Consider the following 22510-nt stretch of genomic DNA (forward strand, 5'->3'; position numbering starts at 1 on the left):
TTTTTTAAAGATGGCCACAAGACGGGAGGCATTGGTGAGTGTCTAATTTCTTTTTCCGAAGGTCACAGGAAAGTCATCCTTTCCTTTAAGGATTTCATATGCTAGAACCAACCACAGAAGCTCAAAGGTAAGAGGGGACCTAGCTAAGCTTCTTAGGATGGCCTTGTCTTGTCTGTGTTCACACCCACACACCTAGCACAGTGTCTGGCAGAGAACAGACGGGCAATAATGGAAGATCTTTAAAGATGATGATTAAAGAGGTTACTCTGTAGAGTGGAAAGGGGACTCTCCCTTCTGATTTCACACACGCCTCCACTCAAGCAATATTTATAATACAATTATAAATGAAAATTTATAAATAAAAAATCTAAAATTATTTTTTAGATCGATGCTAATGAAGAATGAATGGCCACATACATGGCACAACTGTCGTTTGTTTTCTTTCAAAAGAAGAGAATTTCACTTCCTCTGAGCTAGGCTGTGTGGGATCTAACGCATTTGTATTTAAATTTCTCTATTCAACATAGTAGGAAGCGCCAAGTACATTTTATTTGTTAATTTGCTTTCAATCCTTTAGTAAGAATGAATATATGCTCTACAAAATATTTAGAAGTGAGGGATTACTAAGTAGCTTAGAATCAAGAAGACAAATAGAGAATATCCAAAAGTTTATATGAGAATAATGGTCCTTTTACAGGTACACTCATCTACAGTTTTCTTCTCCAATGAAAAGTTATTTCACCAGTTAAACTTGTTTTTAGAGTGATATACACAAGACACAGATGATTTCTTTTCCAAGACTGTTCAGATGTCTTTACATCCAGAAAAAGCCTTTTTCACCAATTTGTGCACTCCATTTAAGGAAAAGAATTTGTATATGCAATGTCAATTTTCACATATTCTTGGCAAACCTAAAAGTTTCTCTCAAAATGATGTCAAAAGCACGAGAGGGACATTCTCTGGCTGGTAAAGAGAGGCACCCAGGTGTGGTAATTATTCACCACTTTCTGCCAAATGTCACCTGAGCTGCCCTCAGCCCTGCAGGTGCTAAACCGAGGGTAGTCATTTAAATCGGTCAGGAGGTAGGACAGAGCCTGACACTGAAGCAAGCGGGGAACTGGGCAGCCAGCTGTGAAATTCACAGGGATACTTACTGGACACCTGCCACCATGCTTTAAACAGTAACGTTTCAAGAATAGTTCCATGGGGGATGTTGCCGCAGTTAAAACTTCATGTCAACTGGACCTTCCCATGAAAAAATCACAGACCCTGCCAATCTGATGAGCTTCACTGAAGCCTCAAGGCATTCCAAGTGGAAAGAAACAAACAAACAAAAAACTCGAAAAAACTCAAATAAAATAAGCAATGTGTACTCTTCCCCCATCCCTCCCCCCAGACAAGCTCATTGTTCTTTATCTCCAGGGGCAATAAGTGGCAATTAATTGTGCAACTGCACTTTATTGAAAAGATTATATTTCAACTGTGGAATTCTTCAAGGAAAAAACAGAGGTACGGTCAGAATTGCCTATATTGGGGAAGAGAGGGAGAAACAGCATCTAGAAGACTCTAATGACCTTTGATCATGATACTGCCGCCCAGGAGAGATGAACAATTCTGACTGCACTCCGAACTAAAAGAACAGATAGGAGGTTCCAGAATTAAAGTAAACTAAGATAATTTATACATGAGTGCTGGTTATGCAGTACGCCTTCTCTTCCTTAGCTCTGGAGAGCTCACTCAGAACTAGGCTAACCTAGCAGAGTGGTGATACTTAGCCTTCTTAGAATCTATAGGGTTTGGAAGTAAGAAGAGCTGAGTGTGTTCCTGAATCCACCATTTACTTACTGGTCTCATGCCTTTGGATCAGTCGCACAGTCGCCCAAGTTTCCCCTTAGGATGAGCATAATAACATCCCCTGGTTTATATGACGAGCAAATGGCTTAAATGAGACAGTGCATGTGAAATGCTTAGTACAGCAACTTTTGTATAGTAAGGGCTCAGTAAGTATCAGTATTTATTTTCAATGGTTGATATGCTTGTTAGAGCAGAGTTTTTCACCTGGATAACTGGACCTGATAATTCTTTGTCGTGGGGCTTGTCTGTGCAGCACACGTTGTGACAACTAAAAATGTCTCCAGACTTTGCCAAACGTCCCTTAGGTGCAAAATCACCCCTGGTTGAGGACCACTGTTCTGCATCTCAGCACCGTTATGAGTGATATTATTAATTACAGTCAAATAGCTGTTTCACCCTATTTGCTTTGAGAAATTATTAAATACTGTACTGGACACATTTTGTTAGTTTTTTTTTAAACCTCACATCCCTTCTGATGGTGTCAGTAACCTCTTCCTGCTTTGGGAGAACCACGCCCATTCTATCTGTACCCTGTGTGCTTTCCATAAAGTCCTCAGTGCAGTTCCTGACACATAGTGAATGGAATGGTCAATGTATGGTAAGACTCTATCTCTCTTCTATTGGCTGACGGTGTGAGACGACCTCAAAGCTCCTGGAAGCCCCATGTGGAGCAGAGTGAAGCCAGCTAGAAGAAACAAGACTATGATATAAAACCTAGGGTCCTCATTTGGACTCTGAATCAACCCAACCCTGAAGCCACCTCTGCTCCCTGGACTTTGGGTTCTGAAGGCCGACAAATTTCTTGTCTGCTTGTGTCAGTTTGTGTTGACACAACTGCCTACTACCTGCCAGGCATTATGCCAGGTGTTTGTATATGTACCTTTATTTAGTCTTCATGGCCATCTTGTGAGAGACATAAATTATACCCATTTTACAGGTGGCCAATGGAAGCTTAGAGAGTTAAGTCATTTACTCAAGGTCCCACAGCCAGTATGTGATTGACTATAATTTCATTTCGTTTCCTCCACCTCCCAGCCCAGCTTATTACGCGTGCCCCATTGTCAATCCTGGTGCGGTGAAATGGCCATTCAGCAGGAATAACATTTAGCTCCAAGTCTAACAGAGGCTTTGCCTAGACAGAGCAGAACTTTGCCCAAGGTCTTAGGAAGATTCTCTGCATTCTAGAGGGGAAATGTTGTGACGTTTTTGCAGACGCATGCTGGATATGTGAAAACTATTTGTCTAGAGAGACTTAACTCCTGTTCATCTATCAACGTGAGACAGGGAGAAAATTATCTTAGTTAATATGACACTGCCTTATTTTGAACACATCCAAAAATAGCCAAGGGAAAGAATTATCTTCACTAATAAAGTGAGGCAGCTGTGAAACCTTCACACTTGGGGGAACATGAATGATCTTATATCCTGAGCATCTTGATGGTAACTATAAAAATTCATCTTTGAGTTTCAGGCAAAATATAAAATAGTATGATTACCTTGCATTTAACACTGTCTGGATCCTGCAAACCCAGTCCTGTTCCAAAAGGTATTATGATAAAACCTCAAAGAGACTATTAAGAGAAGCCCAGCACCTTCTGGGTCATCTATATGCATTGCTGCTTTTACCTAAGACCACCCCAGAAGGAAGTTATTACTTAGATAAACTTACAAGGGAAGTTAAACACTTTGTAAGTGGCCAACAGCTAATAAAGAATAGCGATCAGGACCTAGGGTCTCTCTGACTCCCAAATCAGTGCTCCTTACACTAGGAACCACACTGTTTGGGAAATGAGCGAGGTCCTAAGAATACATTCCCGATACTTGTCCTTCCGATTGTTCGTTCAGTCTCAGGTTTGCGCCGGCCCCATAAAGCATGACCACTGAACAAGATGCTGCTCAAAATCAATAAATATTCGAAGTCCCCACCATATCTGAGGCACAACACTGTGTGGTACGGGCTGTAGGTACTACAATCATCTAACCACTGGAGTTCGTGGACAAAATACCCAAAAGTCAGACCATAAAGAGACCAAAGTCATGAACCAAAAAGCTCCTTCATTTCCCGAGTCAGCACTTTACGGCTTTTGGTCAAAGAGGAATATTTCTGAACTTCATGTCCCCAGTACAGCCTCACTTTTCTTCCACCATTTCTTTCACTTGAGGTCCTTCAATATCTCCCCACATCCACATCTGCTACCTCTATCCTAGTATTTACAAAATATGAACACGATTATGCACAATCACCTACTTAAAAATCTATATGGTTTGCTATCACACTTGGGGGAAATATCAAAGTCTTTAAAATAATCTCCTAGATCCTTAGCAGTTCTACTAAATGTCAATATGAAGAAGTTAAACTTTTGCAAGCTATGAGCAGTATTAAAACCTGGAAGATCGAGATAATTTTTACACAGTTTCAAGGAGGGCTTCCCTGGTGGCGCAGTGGTTGGGAGTCCACCTGCAAATGCAAGGGACACGGGTTCGTGCCCCCGTCCGGGAAGATTCCACATGCCGCGGAGCGGCTGGGCCCGTGAGCCACGGCCGCTGAGCCTGCACGTCCGGAGCCTGTGTTCCGCAATGGGAGTGGCCACAACAGTGAGAGGCCCGCGTACAGCAAAAAAAAAAAAAAAAAAAAAAAAAGTTTCAAATAGTCATGAGATACTACAAAGGTTTACTAAATTTTTAGCCTTTGGAAGTGACAATAAAAAGCCATACATACCCATTTCCTATTATTATTTCCTATAAATAGAGTGAATCAAAGAAAAGCTGAAAAATATGAAAGTTGGAATAAATGCTGCCCCAAATGGGCCCCAAACATCTTGACCAACGCAGAATTCTTCTGCACGTCAATATGAAATACGAGGTGTACAGTCAATAGAAAAGCCTATTTTCTATGATGAAACATCTTTCATAACCAGATTTCACTGGTTACAGTTAATACATAAATAATTTCTGAGGGAATTCCCTGGCGGTCCATTGGTTAGGACTCCGCACTTTCACAGCCGAGGGCATGGGTTCAATCCCTGGGCAGGGAACTAAGATCCCACAAGCCACGCGGCGTGGCCAATAATAATAATAATTATTATTTCTGAGACCGAAGCAGGGAAATATACCCACCTTCCCAAACAAATTCTTAATTTTCTATCAAGATTTTCCTATAAGGATAATAAATAAGTAGTTCTGACATAAGAAGGATGCTGCACTAAAAATTAAAGTTTTATCTGCTCACTTGAGAACCTTTGTGTCTCTGGGAGATTCACCAATGCGTTTTTACCACTTCCATTTCCAGGTACTTAAAATTTAAATAGACCAAAGAAGAGCTGTGTGGAAAAGAAGAATTTAAACACTTTCTAGGATAGCTGTAAGAGCATCAAATTGATCATACTTCTGAAAAGTGAATTTTAAATAATTGGGCTTTGTTTATAATAGAGTGAACAGATGAATGTGAGTGGAGCATTATAGGACGTGAACCTGGGGAAAAAAATGTAGAAAAACAGTCATGAAACTCACCTCCCTGCCTCAAAAGTGAACCAAGCAGCATCTCGTCCATACCGCCGCAGGGCGCTTAGCGGCCAAGAGATGAGTTTGACTCTGGGATTCTGGACGTCCCAAAGACAGATGTGCTCATATGTAATCTGCAAGGCACATTCGCCATGTACATCTAAGTTAGGAGATGGCATCAAATACACATTGAATCTCTCTGGGAGAAAAACAAAAGGTTAGTCTAAAATCCCCAGGAATAAAACATCAAAGACATTGTAGGAACAAAGAGGCATTTCAAAGTAATTCAAGCTCTTATTCTAGGTTTTGGTTGAATATTCAGGAAGATAAACCTTTCTCATAAATTAACAGTTCCAGTAAATGATTTTTTTAAATGAAGACCATATTAAATAACATAATAATGATACAGTCTGGTTGTCAACATACATGCAACACTATTTACATGAGCAAAGATGTTTTTAGAATTTTTAAATTTGCATAATAAAAATTTGTATGCCAGTAAAAGACAAAAGCAATGAAACCATTAAAAACAATTTTTTTCTTGCCAAGTACATGTTAATTACACCCACACTTTTGTGTTCACAAAAGATGCAGGTGCAAAATAATTGCTGCATGGTTTAATGATATTAAAATTATATCGATCAATTTATAATTTTCATAACTAAAGGAACACAACTCTACCCCAAATTATTTAAATAAACTAATACTAACTAACACTATGCACTTAACTGACCAACAGTTTGGAAAAATTCCAGTGGATCTATTTGAACTAGTTTTAACAAGAGCTCTCTTTAGCCAAGTACCGGAAAGAAATATTCATTTGCTTATTTGGATGACTGTTAACATTTAACCAAGATTACTCTGAATAAACTACTTGGCTTATTATTGCAACTGAATTTTCATCCCCTCAGATACCGTCATGGTATTTTTATTACATTTCTAGAAAATTCATTAATTTAGGAAGCTATAGAGTCAAAATTTTAAGTGAAATATAAACAAAAATATTATTACTACAGCAAACACACTTTTATCTATCCATTGTTATGGTAGATTGCCTACATCTGAGAAAATAGTGTGGCACTAATAATATCACTGGTATTCTAAATTAATTGTTTTATAATAAGGAAGTCATTAGAATTTCCATAGACTTCAGTTTAGTAAATAGGAGTGTCAAGACTGTCTTCATAAATGTATTCAAGCATCTATTCTTCAAGTTTTCTAAGTTACTTCAAACTCCCAGTAACCAAATATTTACTGCTTTCTAATAACTATTATTTTAAAAGTATATCCTAGTGGAGCAAATTTCTCCCTGGAGAGTGCTGAAACAAGTAAGAAAGACTGTCATCATCAAGCAAAAAGTAAGAGAGACCATTACCAATTTCTTTGCTTGGAAGTTCTTCCATATAAACTACCTCATCCAAGAAAAACAGCAAAAGTGGTAAGAGTGACCACTTTAGTTACAATTACTTGAAGTCATACAATTAACCTTGTAAAGTGCCTTAAAAGACAGAGCTGAGTTCAATTATAATCCCTAGTAGTTATATACCAGAGGTGTTCTTATTCCTATTTGACAGAAGAGGAAACTGCGGCACAGAAAATTGGTACCAGAAAGGTAACTCCTAGGCACAGGCAATTCTTGAATTCAGTTTGGAGCGCTATCTGAATATAGCTTTGCAAATATAAAACGTGAAAAATAAGTGCTGATCTGAGCGCTCTAAAAAATAATCAAAACCTGTCATGCTTTCCTCTTTATGTTTGGCTTCATGTGCATTTGTCGGTGAGGCACTACAGGTGCCGTGCAGCCCAAGAGCATCCTGAGTTAGTGAACTGTGGAGGGAGGAGCTTGGGGCTTGCTTGTATGACCCTGGTGAAGGACTTAATTAAGCTCTCTGCCGCTCAATTTCCCAGTCTGCAAAGAGGCTCCTCCTTAGCACTTCTAAGACTTTGTCAATTACACTTCCCTGGGGATGGATTCTGGCAGATACGAGGCTTCCAAGATAGTCGCCGACTGTAAATGTGTCATGAAGACATAGTTCCAACTGGAGAAAGGGCATTTTTTACTAACAACTGGAGTGTGAATCCATGGAAAGGGTCAGCACAATTCCACCTCTGCCATGTTCGTAATCAAGCCAGGTGACCCACAGCCTCTTCGGTTGTGATATATCCTCATAGATCAAGTCAATAGGCTAAGAGTAGAACTGTGGGATCCCATCTATCCCATCACAAGGCCCAGTTATTTGGAGCCAAAGAAATGATTCCTCGCCTCCAAGCTCATACTGCAAACCAACACTGGTTCTGTTGAAGTGTTCATGAATATTTCAGTCATTATTATTTATAATGACGTATTCCCAGGTTGAGTGTTGAGCTTAAAGAGTTGGCTCAATTGTTAGAGCTAAAAAAGTATATCACAGATTTAGGTGGGTTTAAACTCGATGAAACATTCATGAAGTCTGGATTCTATTAAAAACACTGCAAAGTGTTCAATAAAAATTTTAAGTGAAAAAAAGCAAGACAAGAACCCATTGCATTGTAAAATCTGTACACTATAAATATAGGCTCAAGAGTATAGTCTGGAATCAAACAGTAGTTATTGGAATTGGAGCAAGACCTTTAGCTCTTTTAAGATTCAATTTCCTCATCTGTGAAATGGAGAAGTAATAGTACTTATATCATAGGGCTGCCAGGAAAATTAAACGGTCTAATGCATCTTCTGCACGAAACTGACACACACACAGCAGGTTCCCCATAACTTCTATCTGATATTATTAATGTAGATACATTCCCATTATACGTTGAAAACATGTTAAGAAAAGAAACACACTGAAATGTCTGCTCAGGTTTTAGGTGAAATAAAAGGTTATTTTTACTTCTTTCTTTATACATTTTTATACCTTCAAAAATTTTACATCATGAAGATGTCTCACGTTTCATTACATGAGGACAAAAACAGTTTTAGAAAAGAGCAAAGGAGAGAATTCTCTTTACATACCACTCTGTTCTCTCTCAACCCCCGTAGCCAGTAAGTCAGGCTCTCCAAGGCTGATGTCATTGATTCGCGTCCCCACACACTCCATCTGGAGAACTTTGCACCATTCATCAGCCTCAAGATCTGCGGAAATGTCCAGAGATTAACGTGTATGCCCAGCACCCGCTGAAAAACAAAAAGCCAAAGCCCTCCCTGCCTCCGACAAACCTGATTCACAGGCAAAGGTCTTGGACGTATCATCATTGAAATAAATCACTATGGCATGCTTCTTGGTGCTTTTTGGCAACCGAGCTATGTTCTTCACGTTGTTGAGTTCTGTAACCTGAAAAATGAACGATGGTGAGTATAGGATGCTCCGGAAAGAAAGCTTCCCATCAACACCATCAAACTGAGTGGAGGCACAGAAGGCAGAAGGCGCGTCCCAGGCGAACACAGCCTGACAGAAGAGTGTGTATTCAAAAGCGATGAATTATTTCAGTGTCATCCTCAGTGCCTAGCAAGGAAGGTTAACAGACTACCTCCCTTTTTTAGATTTTTTTCTTTTGAAGCCTATTAAGAGGCACAGGCTCAAAGCTTCGTAGACGTAGACACTTGTTTTATGTTTTTAGTTTTTTATCCGCCCCTGTCAAAGACTCTGCCTTCTCCATTGTCATCATGTTTATCTCCATCAATGTGGACAGACTTTCAAATACCCCGTCTCTTCAGAGTACTCCCAACGCAAGCATCTTAAACACACTGACCCCGAGGAAGAGAAGGCAATGGTGGTCTGGTTCGTAACTAGATGATCTCACCCTTTGATAATCAGAGATAGAGTCTTAGGATTCTCAAAGATGCCCCTCTACTCAGGGTTGAAGTCATATATTCCAACACAGAGAGCTGGTAGGTGAGGTGTTACTCCAGTCTCTCTGGCTTACTCCTAGCTTCTCCATGGTTATGGGGCCACTGTCTTAGGGTCTGAAAATACTGCATGGTAATTACCTTCTTCCTAACAGTAGGGGAAAGCTTTCCCCACTAGCCATTCTCCTCACCTCCCTCTCTCCCTCTAACTCTTTTATGAACCGTTTCCCTCCCATAAGGGGTATTGGCTCGTTGTGTTTCCAAAATGCCATCTCTCATTCAGTTACATCCAGATCCCCTGCTGTACTCCAGGGCTGTGATCATTGAGTCCTGCAGGAGAGAAGGTTTAGGTGGCTTAGGGCAGAGTATTTACAAGATAAATAACCCTCTCACACTGACTTAGTCTATCTCTTCTGTGTTATACAAAAGAATGTGTCTCCCATCAGTCTTTGCCATCACTAATGTCATGCCATGTCTCCCATCTATTACTCTAAATTCAATAAATGCTTGGCTCAGGAAGTAGGTGAGGAGAGAAGCAAATACTGTCCATGCACATCCTAACCTGATGATTTCACTTCCCTGCTTCTTAAACTCCACTGGCTCTCTTTATAGGATAGTGCAAAGTTCTTAGCATGAAATATCACAACAGTTGCTACGGACCAAATGTTTGTGGCCCTCCCAAATTCATATGTTGAAAGCCTACCTCTAAAGGGATGGTATTAAGAGGTGGAGCCTTTGGGGTGATTAGGTCATGAGGGTGGAGCCCTTGTGAATGGGATTAGTGCTCTTAGAAAAGAGGCCCCAGAGAGCTCCCTTGTCCCTTCTGCCATGTGAGGACACAGCAAGAAGTCGCCTTCCAGAAACCAGAAAGTGAGTTCTCACCAGACACTGCATCTCCCTGTGACTTGACCTTGGACTTCCCAGCCTCCAGAACCGTGAGAAATACACGTCTGTTGTTTATCAGCTACCCAATTTATAGTGTTTTTGTTGTAGTAACCCAAACAGATAACACTGTTTCCCAAAAGCTGCAAACTCTTTAGTGGCTAAACACTACCTATCTTATTCCCCAACTGCACCAAGTCTCTCAGCGTTTACCAGATGCAACTGTTTATTTTTTGCTTATTTCTGTGCTAACACCACAATATAAGCCACTATCATCTTGCCATAACTGCTTACTGGTCTCTCCACTTCTATCCTAACCCCATTCATTCACTGTAAACACAGCATCCAGATGATCTTTTCTTTCTTTTTTTTTTTTTTTTTAATGTTTTCTTTTGAAAACCCTAGTCAGCTTTGGGAAGGAAGTAGCTTTGGCGGAAGCAAAGATATTTTGGTGAAAAAGGAAAAAGGAGCCTTAACGTGAACAGAGGCGCTTGGACAAGTGAGGGTCAGGGGGCACAGATGAGTTTTTTAAAATGCAGTTCTGACTCCAGCGTTTCTAGGCATAAAACAGAACATTTCAATGACTTCCCTTTTGCACTTGCAACAAAAGCCCAGATCCTTAGAATGATTATGAAAGCCCCCTGTGGTCCTCCTTATAGCTCTCACCAGGCTCCTCTCTGACACCTTCCCGAGCATCCTATGTCCCAGCCACACTGGCCTTTATTCAGTTCCCAGGAGGCACCATGATTCTCCCGGCACACAGCCTTCCCCATGGTCTCCTTACTTCACTCCCACTGGCCCTGCTGGTCTTAGTTTAAATCTCATTTACCTGCAGAGCCCCACTGCACAACCCCCCAGCCCCCGTCAAATCAATGTCTCAAGGCTCTACGATCCAATGACATCTTTGCCCTCACAGACCTCGGATGGCTACACGGGTTATGGTTTAGCGCCTGTCTTAGAATAAAAGTTCCATAGGGCAGAAACGGTATATTTTTTGCTCACCACTTTGTCCCCTGAATCTAACCCAGAGCCTGTCACATAGCGAGAATTCAATGAATGTAGGTGGACTTGAACAAAAGACCAAACTCACCCACAAATTCACGTGTATGATGCTTCTCCAGGGTGAGTGCCTCTCTCTCCTGTCTCTTTTCTCCAGGGGAACTTCACTTTTCCTTCAAGGTTCACTTCCTCTGGGAAAGTTGCCCTGACCTCAGTGTGAATTCATTGTTCCCTCTCTCTGTTCCCATGTCTGCTGCATGAAGCTCTATTCTATTATCTGTTGTTGTAATGAATCCATTTAGCTCTCCAGCTCCCAGCTAGACACGAGTCACCTACTCACTGATGAGCTGAATCAATGAAAAACAATCATTTGAGAGTCAACATTTATCGAGCCTACACCCTACATTTATACACACTCTGCTTAATATTTTTATATAGAACATCTTATTTGATCTTCATAAAAATCCTATGACTGATATTATTATCAGTATTTTCCAGATGAAGAAACTGGGGATGAGAAAGGTTAAACTCATCTGCCCAAGTCCACAGCTAAAAGATGGCACAAACGAGTTGCAAATGAGGCAAACTGGCCCCAAAGCTTCCGCTCTTCACCGTCCAAAACACTAATAATGACTAACCCTGCAGAAGTTCAGCAGAGAGAATCTTTAACTCCGAAAGCCATCTCCTATTGGAGGACCTCCTTCTTTTCATGGGGGTAGGTTTTATTCTAACCCTCTACTGAGATATTATATAAGATTAGTCCACCCTAGCCTCAAACTCAGCAATGATCTTGAAATATGTCATTTCATTAAACATCCACCAAGGGCAAAGAGGAAGGAATAAGTCACCTGAAAGGGTCAGGAAGTGCAGGGAGAGCTGCATGAGTCCAAACACAATCGTCCATTCTGGAAACTGGTTTAGATAATAAGAAACCCCACACCCCTCTCAGGGTGAACGTTTAAGGAGCAAAGGAGCGGGTAGGGTTATGTTTTATGTGTGGAAGGACCATCAGGTTCTGAAGCAACAGTTTCTGTCCCCACCTCAGAACTACATCTCAGTGAGCACGTGTACACACACACACACACACACACACACACACACACACACACACACACACATAAACATATGCTCGCGTGCACACCTTACTTCCAAAAGAATTGCAATCTGCTTGAATTCATGATAGAATCTTCCTCAAAACACATGCTACAGTGACAATTATGAGAATTAACATTTTCAGATATATTTATAAGTCACACAAAAACTTCTATGAGACACTTATTTTCACCATCACTTCATTTTGTAAATGAGAAAAACGAGGCAGGACGTATTTTTTTTAATATTCCTTTCCCAAAGAAATAATTGGCCCCTAAATAATTACTTTTGAAGTAAAGAGAGATTCTGATAAGGTCTCAGATTATCATTTAATATGAGCAGTATCTTAAACGGGGGCGACAACAGTGTAACTGACCATCAAAAATGACTCTATGGGATCCTCAGCCCTGTCTCAAAGAGGATGAGCTTTCGGGACCACTCGCGTGTAATGACTTCAGTTCAACTTCAGTATGCATTGATTGTCTTTTCCTTATGCCTCAGATCACCCAGAAGTTCTTTCTTGCCAAGTTCAAAACTTTTAAGGAAAACGCCCTCCTGGGTTTTATAGATTACATTTATAGTTTTCTAGATTTTATTTTTCTTCCACAGTGCAGGAGAATACACACACCCTAAACTTTACATGAATTATGCTCTTTGTGTAGAGATTCACAGATAAAATGTAAAAATTTCTTCAAGGTATAACAGCATCAAGGAGGGAACCACTTAAGCACGACTGCAGGAGAACAACATTCCCTCTTCAAGAATCTTCCTTGCATCCATTCGTTCATCTAAATGTTTAATTCATTGTTTATTTACTATTCATTTACTCATTCATTCATTTATTTATTTGTAAAATTTACTCTGTGTCAAGTACTGTTCTATTCACTAGGGATAAGATACGGAAGCTTTGTGCGTTGTTAGTGGTAATGCAAAATGATGCAGCTGCTGTGGAAAACAGTATGGAGGTTTCTCAAAAAATTAAAAACAAAACTACCGTGTGGTCCAGCAATCCCACTTTTGGGTATATACTCAAAGGAAATTCAAAGGACCTCAAAGGGATATTTACACTCCTGTGCTTACTGAAGTATTATCTACAATAGCCAAGATATGGAAACAACCTAAATGTCCATTGATAGATGAATAAAGAAAATGTGGTATATACCTAGAACGGGATATTATTCAGCCTTAGTAATATTATTTTCTTTCCCTTGTACTTCTTTTTAACTGTTAATTCCTGTTCATGGCAAACAATACCCGTTTCTATTGATGGTAGTAAGAAAATGTTCTTTTACAGTGAATTTATTTAAACAAAGAAGTGATATGATTTCAAGCAAAAAAATTAAGTAAATAAGAGTAGAGGTGATACTGTGACCACAAACAGTTACGAATGACAAATGACTAAAAATTAGGAAAAACACCATCAATCTACTACTCCTAATCTAATACAACTATTATGAAACTGACTTTCATTTCATTTTCTACTGAGTCAACAGTCCAGGTGACAACCAATTGACCTAAAGGTCATAGAGTCACCCAGAACCATTCTCATGTGCTTCGCAGAGGCATGACAGTAAATTTCAATAGAAACTTGGTAAAGATTTGGTGCCCACTTGGTATCCCAAAGGTCACCCATCTGAATAGGACCATTTGTTTTCTTTTTGCCTTTTTTGTCCATTTCACGATTGCATGTCCTAAATGAGAGACAACAAAGCATTTCAAGCCTCATGACCAAAATCTGAAATATGTCTGAGAATTATGATTTAAAGATCAAAAGAACAGTTCCCAAGAGAGGTCTAAATGAGATCCAGTTACAAATTTTCATCACTAACAGAGGGTTTTGATAGTAAGCAGAAAACAAAAAGAAGTCAAATTGTGTGATTAAAAATGGTATATACATAGAGTTTAAATATTTTGACCTAATGCTTTTATATCATCTTCATGCTAAGGGAACAGCTGACCAAGTTAGACAATCAAAACAACTTCTGTTTATTTTCTGGGCTGCTACCTGTCTGGTTACTCTTTCAAATTATTCTGTGGCCTCTCAATCTCTAACCTTCCTTTTCTTTTTCCAGGATATATTTAAGCATCCTGACTCCAGAGACTTTTCTCTTGAAATGGAGCTAAAATCTGCCAAAGAAGACCAGAGACATCCATATGGCTTACTGAAAATGTCAATATTAGGACCTTTGAAATGCTTGACTTTCTCTTGAAATTGGGTGTTTACTTTCAAAAGCCCAGGCTAGCTCTAGGCTTAATCTGACTTAATACATCCTGGGCCCAATTCAATCCTTGGACTGATTCAAAATTCATGGAAGGGGCTTCCCTGGTGGCGCAGTGGTTGAGAGTCTGCCTGCCGATGCAGGGGACACAGGTTCGTGCCCCGGTCCGGGAAGATCCCACATGCCGCGTAGCGGCTGGGCCTGTGAGCCATGGCCGCTGAGCCTGGACCCGCAATGGGAGAGGCCACAACAGTGAGAGGCCCGCGTACTGCAAAAAAAAAAAAAAAAATTCATGGAAGACAGTGGCTCCTTGAAAATTCTGCTGGTAAAAGATAATGAACACTAAATAGGAGCTTCCCTGATACATAAAATATGTTTATGAGCACAGAGGATGGAAAGGTTAAGTAAAGACTTGGCAAAAATGGTTCTCTCTTTAGAATCTGGAAGTATTTCCAATCAGACCAAAGGCAAATTCTGTACCTCACAGCAACCTTCACTGTCTAGGTTGAATTATTTGTTCAAAATCGTCCCTCGCCTCCTGGCCCTCGTGACTCTTTACTGAGTTTGGACTTGGTCACGCAACTTGCTTTGGCCAACAGAATGTGAGCTGATGTGCTCAAGAAGATGCTTTAACTGTGTGTGTAAGTCAGTTCCACTCTCCTTGAGCTTCAGCCCTCCACTACAATAACAATATCCCCCTCCTTCTTCCTGGATCTCTGAATGCAGGACAGATGGACTGCAACTGAGTCAAATTAATCCAGCTATGCTCAATACACCCACAGCCAACCCAGATCCCTCAGGCGACAAGGGCAGAGGATAAAGATGAGCTGCTATAAGCTACTAAGATTTTGGAACTGTTGCCATAGCAGAAGTTGGCTAATACACCCTCTGTTTGATGTCCTTTTGGCCAAGAATTTTCATAGAGTTTTTCCCTCAAATCCCACTGTATAACAATATTGCTTCTAGTACAAAGGAGACCACATTTCCTACTCAGATACATAATAATCCACTAGAACACTGGTTATCATTTTTAATTTAGTAGTTGAATCATTTGGTTTAAAAAATTTTTTTCAAAGAAAATCTTACAGTGTCACCATTATATATAGGTAGAACTAGTCTAACTACGTGAGGAAAATGAATCCCACCCTACTCCTCAGTTATAAATCCACTTCTCAAGAACGAAGCCTTCCATCAATCACTTCACACCTCACTTCAATCAACCACAGAATGCTGAATGGCTACAATGTAATACTAAATTCTCAGGATGATATAACGTCCTCGGCACTATTATTAAACCCATTACACGGATGAATAGTGAGAATCAGAGAAGTAACTTAATTATGATTTCTCAGGTAGAATGGAAGGGTCGAGCCACACTCAAAGCTAGAACTTCTGGCTTCTATAGATGTATGTTATTTCTAGCAGTACACTCCATAGGGTGTGCTCCTTAAAACATACTATAAGTAAATGAGTGAATAAGTGACTGGCTGAATAAATGAGCAAATGAATAAAACTAAAGTTGCAAACAGTTTTGGAAACAATTAAAAGTTATTTCTGCAAGTTGTAAATCATATCTTGAGAGAGGAAAAAAAAAGAAATGCAAATCTTAATTCCTAAGGAAAAATAAAGTACTTGTCAACTCAAAAGAAGACACTCTGAACTAAACTCATCTTTCCTACTTAGACCTTAAAATGCTGAAGAAACTCAGCTTTTCAAAAACCACTTGCTTTTATGGGGGTACACCTGGCACCATGGTTTGCATCCCAAGCTACCGCTCTAGTGAAATTCTGCTTGGGACAAGCAAGGAATCCAAATATCAGGTCCTGGGGATCAAGCACATACAGTAAAAGACAGAAATCTCAAGACCACAGTCCAGTGAATCTTGACACATGTACACACCTGGGCAGCCACCAATGTTTTGATTGACATACAAAACATTTCAGTTAATATCACCACTTCCTGGGTCAGAACTGACCATAGATAAAACCACAACCGTTACCTCCATCACCACTGGTTAGTTATGCCTTTTAGAAAACTTTATATAAATGGAATCGTATCATATGTATTTTTCTGTGTTTGGTTTCTTTCACCCAATATCATGTCTATGAGATTCATCCATCTCGGTGATACTTTGGCATCTTATGAATAAGCTGTTACCCAACCACCTTTCAGAGAGTTGTCTTAGCATCCACTGAAGACTCATCTGCATCAAAATACTATTCTTTTTAATCCAACTGGTTTGTCAACCTAAGTCCATATATCTGTGAGTGCCAGAGTCAAGATAAATATTGACCAAGGATGCTTTTACTGTTCCCACCTGCATACTGCTTTTTATTAAAGTAATCTGGAAACACAGGTCATGAATATTACTAGAATCACTATGATTACTCATTTATTTCAAAAATGTGGACTACTGCATTTAATCAGGTGAGCAAGTTTACGTAGAATTTACTGCACGTTTAGTTGATAGAGGTGCCCACCATACACCCTTTATGCATTTGGACAGCCTCATCCTCAGTTTTTAATTTACATTTGTCAGTAGGTGAGCTGGTGTACACAACTGGGTAGCTTACTCAAGAAGGAACCAAGCCATTTGGGACCTGACCCCATCATCAGTCTCTTTACAGGCATTCCAGAAGGACAGCCAGCTAGCTGTTATCACAACTGCAAGTTCTAACTGTAGTTACTTCGAATCTGAAGAAAATCATGCACAGGTGAATATGGTGGTCCATTGAGGTTACACTTCTAGAGCCTGTTGAGAAGGGATGCTGGCGATTCTTTGTTTCTCAAAGCTTTTGGTGGCATTTGCAGAGCACCTTATGGGGGACTTCCAATCGTCCCCTTGCACTGAAGCCTCCTCCCTTCAACAGAGACTCCAGGCAGATGGAGAAGGCGGTCCAACTCGCCTTTCCTGCGCCAATGCAGAAAATGACAGAAGGCTACCTTGGTGGTGGTGTGCTTTTCTGGCTCTAGCGTGTGATTACATTGGATGGCACTGCCTGAAAATCGGTCTGAACAAACTTTGATTCACTCTTCTCAAGATAGAGCCCGACCACGTGTATTCCTCCCACGCACTCTGTGCTCCTCTAAGAGAAATGGATCTCTTTCCAATAGCTGGAGGAAATAAAAAGCTGCACGCTGAAGTCTCCACCTAGCTCCCACTTACCTACTGGACAGTTCTTTGGGACTTTCAGAATGTTCCTCCAAATACTTCTCTGCACACACAACCTATTGTGACGCTAGAGGTCATTATATTGAAGAGACACAACTCTAGTGAAACAAAGGCAGTGCACAATTTACTGTTTTCCTTATCTTAAAAGCCCAACTGAAATCCCTCTCATTTCTGTGGTCTTTTCAGTCCTGCCAAGCAAGAACACTTGGGCTTGCTCTTCCTTTGCCCGGAGACACTCTTCCTCTATAGGAAGAGGCCTCACTCCTGCCTTCTTCAGCGACTCACACAACATCTTCTCCTGATGACTGTATTTAAAATTGTAGGGGCTTCCCTGGTGGCGCAGTGGTTAAGAATCTTCCTGCCAATGCAGGGGACACGGGTTCGAGCCCTGGTCCGGGAAGATCCCACATGCTGCGGAGCAACTAAGCCCGAGCGCCACAACTACTGAGCCCGCGTGCCACAACTACCAAAGCCCGCACGCCTAGAGCCCATGCTCCGCAGCAAGAGAAGCCACCGCAATGAGAAGCCTGCACGCAGCAACGAAGACCCAACACAACGAAAAATAAATAAATTAATTTTATTTTAATTTAATTTTAAAATAAATAAAATTGCAACACTCTCATTCCACATGCCTGTCCCTTTTCCCTGCTTTCATTTCCTCCTTAGCATGTATCAGTCATGCCGACACACTATATATTATACTTTTCCTTTATGCTGGAGTCGAAGCAGGGAGTCCCCTGCTTTGTTCTCTGCTGGATCTCCAGTGACCCTCAACACGCACACGTTAAACGAAAGCCCCGCTTCCCAATCACCATCCCCATCGTAAAGACAAGGAGACTGAGGCGCGATGATGTTGTTACCCTGCCAGGGGCTGGACAATTCCTGACCAGTGACAGAGGCAGGATTTGACTCCAAGCAGGCAGACTCTGAATTACATGCCAGATCTTGGGTTCTAAGCCCTTCCTATGGATTATGTTATTGGACTTTTCACATCCTTTCTCACTATGATATTATTCCCATGGTACACAGAAGAGTGTCGAGGTCTACAAAGGTGAATTTGCTCACTCAGCAGGCAAACAGCAGAGCTGGGATTCAAACACAGATGATCCAACGACTCTTTACTAAACCGCTAACTGCCACCAAATGAACATACAGCAACGAATCAGAGAGGCCATCATTCCTGAGTCAGGCCTGGTTATTCCTAAGGTGGGTCGTGAAGGATGACGGGAAGTTTATGAGGCAGAGAAAGGAAAGATGAATTTCCAGACCAAACAGAGCCTACACATGCACAATCGCGAAATTGCAGTTTGGTACATAAAAACCTGGGGAAGAGCGGCGGCGAGGCGGGCAGCAGTGGGCAACAGACAAAGCGTGGAGCGGGAGCCGCCGGACTGGGGCTACATCCGAACAGGCCCCGTGTGATGCCGTCAGGAGTTCACTGTGACTCAGGAAGTCTGCAGAGCATACACTAAGAGGTTTAAAGCAAACAAATGGAAGGTAACATCTACGCATTAGAAAGATTCTTCTACAGGCCAGCGGTTCTCAGTCTGGTGGAGATCTTGCACCTCCCTCCTTCCCAGGGGAAAAGATTTCACAAAGTCCAGAGATATTTTTGGTTGCCCAAACCGGGAGGTGCTACTGGCATCTAGTGGGTAGAGGCCAGAGATGCTGCTATACATCCTACAGTGAACAGGACAGCCCCACAGCCATAATGTTAACTAACAGCGCAGCGGGTGAAAACCCCATTACAGTAAAAGTAGAGAATGAACAAGGCCGATGAGAGTTCTATGCTCACAGAGTTGACGAGAATGGCGCCCTCTGGAGCTGAGCGGTGGACAGCTGGCTTGGCCATACATGGTGGACTTAACCATGGGGAAGGAAGGGAACATCATGACCAGAGGACAGAAATGAGGTCCAGAAAGGCCAGGAGGCAACCAGGTAATAGTTATGACTTTAGCGTAGGTTAGAGCGGGAGGAATGGGAAAACAGGGAGAGATTTAAGAACTACTTAATTATCATGCATTTCTTGTTTTCTAGTTTTCTGAGTATCAAAAATCCAAAGTACTATGACTCCCTCAAAGAAAAGAAATATTCAACACTCTCCTAAATTTCTGATAAGTCTTTAAGTATGCCGTGCAATTAGGAATTCCAAAAGAAGGACTGCCAAATCAATTTGTCTGTTTAAAGCCATATTCCAGATGCCTTATTCGTCATAAATGATAGTAGTCATTGAAATAAATGTTTAACAGCCAGCGATTAACAAAGTGGCCATACTTTAAAAGTTTAGTTTGCTACTGATATAGTTTTGCATTAACAACTTGGAGAACAATTACAAATTACACAGTTCAATTTTCTAAATGGATTATTTTGTAACTAGACAGAGAAACGGCTGACATTTTTTCTGGTGTTTCAAGGGAAGATTAATACAATCGGATTTTTAAAAGTACATTCCCTTGAGGAACTGGTATATTCCTGTCAGAATTATGCAAGTCGTCAGCATTGCGTGGGAATATTAAGTATGTTTCTGGTGTGCTGCGAAGTCAAAAGCCATTTAGGAAAACAAGGATTTGATTTCCAATTTTTCCCCTTCTTTTGCTGATGATAATTTACAGATAATGATTTATTTATGTTTACAGAGTGAAATGGAGACCGCTACCTAAAAGGCAATTTTTCCGCCTTGCTTTTGTAGGCTGTATCCTAATTATTTTTCCCCTTGTGGGACTGAATGAATTAAGTGAGCAATTCACGTTGTATATGCAAATTGTGAAGCTCTGCAGAAGCTTCAAATTATTTCATTCTAAAATAAATAAATAAAGCCATTATCCTACGGAAAATGAAGAGGCATAAATCCCTTTAACTTTTGTAGGTTGCCTTTGAAAATAAAAGTCAGGTAAAAGCAATCCATTTCTGGGTCCGTAATGTTTTCTCAAGTACAGGATTAATAAAATAATCCATTACATTATTATTATTGTTATTACATTATTATTATCTGTTGAAATTTTCAGAGCACTCTGAAAAGCTCTAATAAACATTTCCATTAAAATGTTGCAAGACTTCTTATAATGTGTTCCAAACTTTTTCATATTGTCTTTCCTAAAAAAAGTACCAGTGGGGGCTTCCCTGGTGGCGCAGTGGTTGAGAGTCCGCCTGCCAATGCAGGGGACACGGGTTCGTGCCCCGGTCCGGGAAGATCCCACATGCCGCGCAGCGGCTGGGCCCGTCAGCCATGGCCGCTGAGCCTGCGCGTCCGGAGCCTGTGCTCCGCAACGGGAGAGGCCGCAACAGTGAGAGGTCCGCGTACCACACACACACAAAAAAGTACCAATGGTTTTAATGCAGTGCCAGTAAGCAGGGACAAATGAGAAGAGACATCCCGAGTTCTAATCAAAAGTTGTCAGCATAAAACATTTCTATCCACAAGTCTCTCCTCGGGACCTGGAACACAGCAGTTTAAGCAAACATTTTATAAAAGATTTCTTAAGAAAGAACCAGTCTAGACAGTTATATCCCAGCCCCCATAGAGATGGTTTCATTCTTTCCAAAAATATCTATATGCCCTTGGTCACTTAAAATAAATTGGACTAGCGCCTGTCTGAGGTACAAATTTGGACTGTCTTCCCTGAAGACTGGAGCTTTACTTGTACACATGAAATAATTTAAATAATCTGTTCATTGTGTCTTCCTTAAAAATAAAAAGCCACACACACACCAAAGTGTACTTACACTGAAAAGTCTGCATCTGAAATTTACAGAGAGAATGGAGTCTGGGGTGAAGGGCACTTCCCTAAGCTGTCCGTGGGTGTGGGATTTTGGATAATCTATCTGGAGACAACTTGGCAGTAGCTACAAAAATGTTAAAGGTACAGGATATTAGCTGACCATCTCACATTTAAGACTTTCCCTTCCAAAAAGATTAGCATGAGCATATAAAGACAGATGCACAAGGTTTTCACCACAATAGAATTTATATTAGTAAAAAATTATAAACCTTTTTGCCCATCAATTTGGGTATTTTTAAACAGATTGTGGTGTATCAATATTAAAGAGTAGTCTGGAGCTGTTAAACTAATGAGGTGCAGACACTACTTATTGACTTAGAATTATAATCAAAGCATGAGAGAAAGGGTGTAATTAATGTGACCATTTATTTTATCTCATAAACCAGAATATTTTGAATGTGAAAGAAGTTGTTACTAAAAGTTATATAAACACTACAGGATTATCAAAACATCCTGGGGAAATCTGGATTTATGGTCTCCTTAAACACAATATGCATAGTATGTAATGAATTACTCTATTTTTGCTTTAAAAATGTGATCTATATACGTGCGAGAATATGCTTCTATTTGTGTAGAGAGTGAAAAGAGTTTGAGGGATGCACTTCAGCCTATTAGTATTTTTTTTTCTGAAGACAGGGACTAGGGGCAAAGGTAGGATTATTTTCTTTCATTTTACTTCATACACTTCAGAATTGTTTACATTTGTTACAAGGAAGATGCAGGATATTTACAATTTTTAAAAATGAGTGACAAGAAAAAAAGAAAAAGAAATCTGCAAAAAAGTATAAAATGAGGTAAGGGGATCTCTATCCTTTGTCAACACAACTTCTTGTGCAGTAACTTACTTGGTCAACAATATCCTGTAGTTTCTCCCACACCCAAAAACCATTTGACTAATTTTTTTACCAACTTGAGAAAACCCACCCTTTTCCTTTTGACATCATTTACAGAGCGCTTCTGTCTGTTCTTGGATTATAGTCAAGTGTTTCCACATAAACACAAATGTGAAATCACATAGATCAAGTCCTAGAGATACAGGCTTTTAAGAAATTCATGTAAGAAATACATAAGAATGGGGAGGGAAAAGCATTTATACATTCAATGAACTTTGTAGCTAAGTTTGTTTTTTTCTTATTCTTATTTTCCTATGTGCATATGTGTGTTTCTTGAGATAACTAAGTCAAACAAA

General features: G+C 40.4%; 1 protein-coding gene across 9 annotated transcripts in view; it reads right to left on the reverse strand.

Annotated features, from left to right (window-relative positions):
• The window catches only part of DOK5 (docking protein 5), a 1081787-nt gene that overhangs the window by 779821 nt on the left and 279456 nt on the right, over positions 1-22510 (reverse strand). For all 9 annotated transcript variants that reach the window (XR_013824125.1, XR_013824126.1, XR_013824127.1 and 6 more), the window contains 3 exons: positions 8549-8663; positions 8345-8464; positions 5365-5554 (listed from right to left, as the gene is read on the reverse strand). Coding sequence is in view for 1 of the 9 variants with exons in the window: in XM_079899078.1 (XP_079755204.1) it covers positions 5365-5554; positions 8345-8464; positions 8549-8663 (425 nt within the window). In the remaining 8 variants the exon portion in view is untranslated. The remainder of the gene's footprint in view (positions 1-5364; positions 5555-8344; positions 8465-8548; positions 8664-22510) is intronic.

The sequence above is a fragment of the Stenella coeruleoalba genome, assembly GCF_951394435.1.
Source record: "Stenella coeruleoalba genome assembly, chromosome: 15".
Lineage (NCBI taxonomy): Eukaryota > Metazoa > Chordata > Mammalia > Artiodactyla > Delphinidae > Stenella > Stenella coeruleoalba.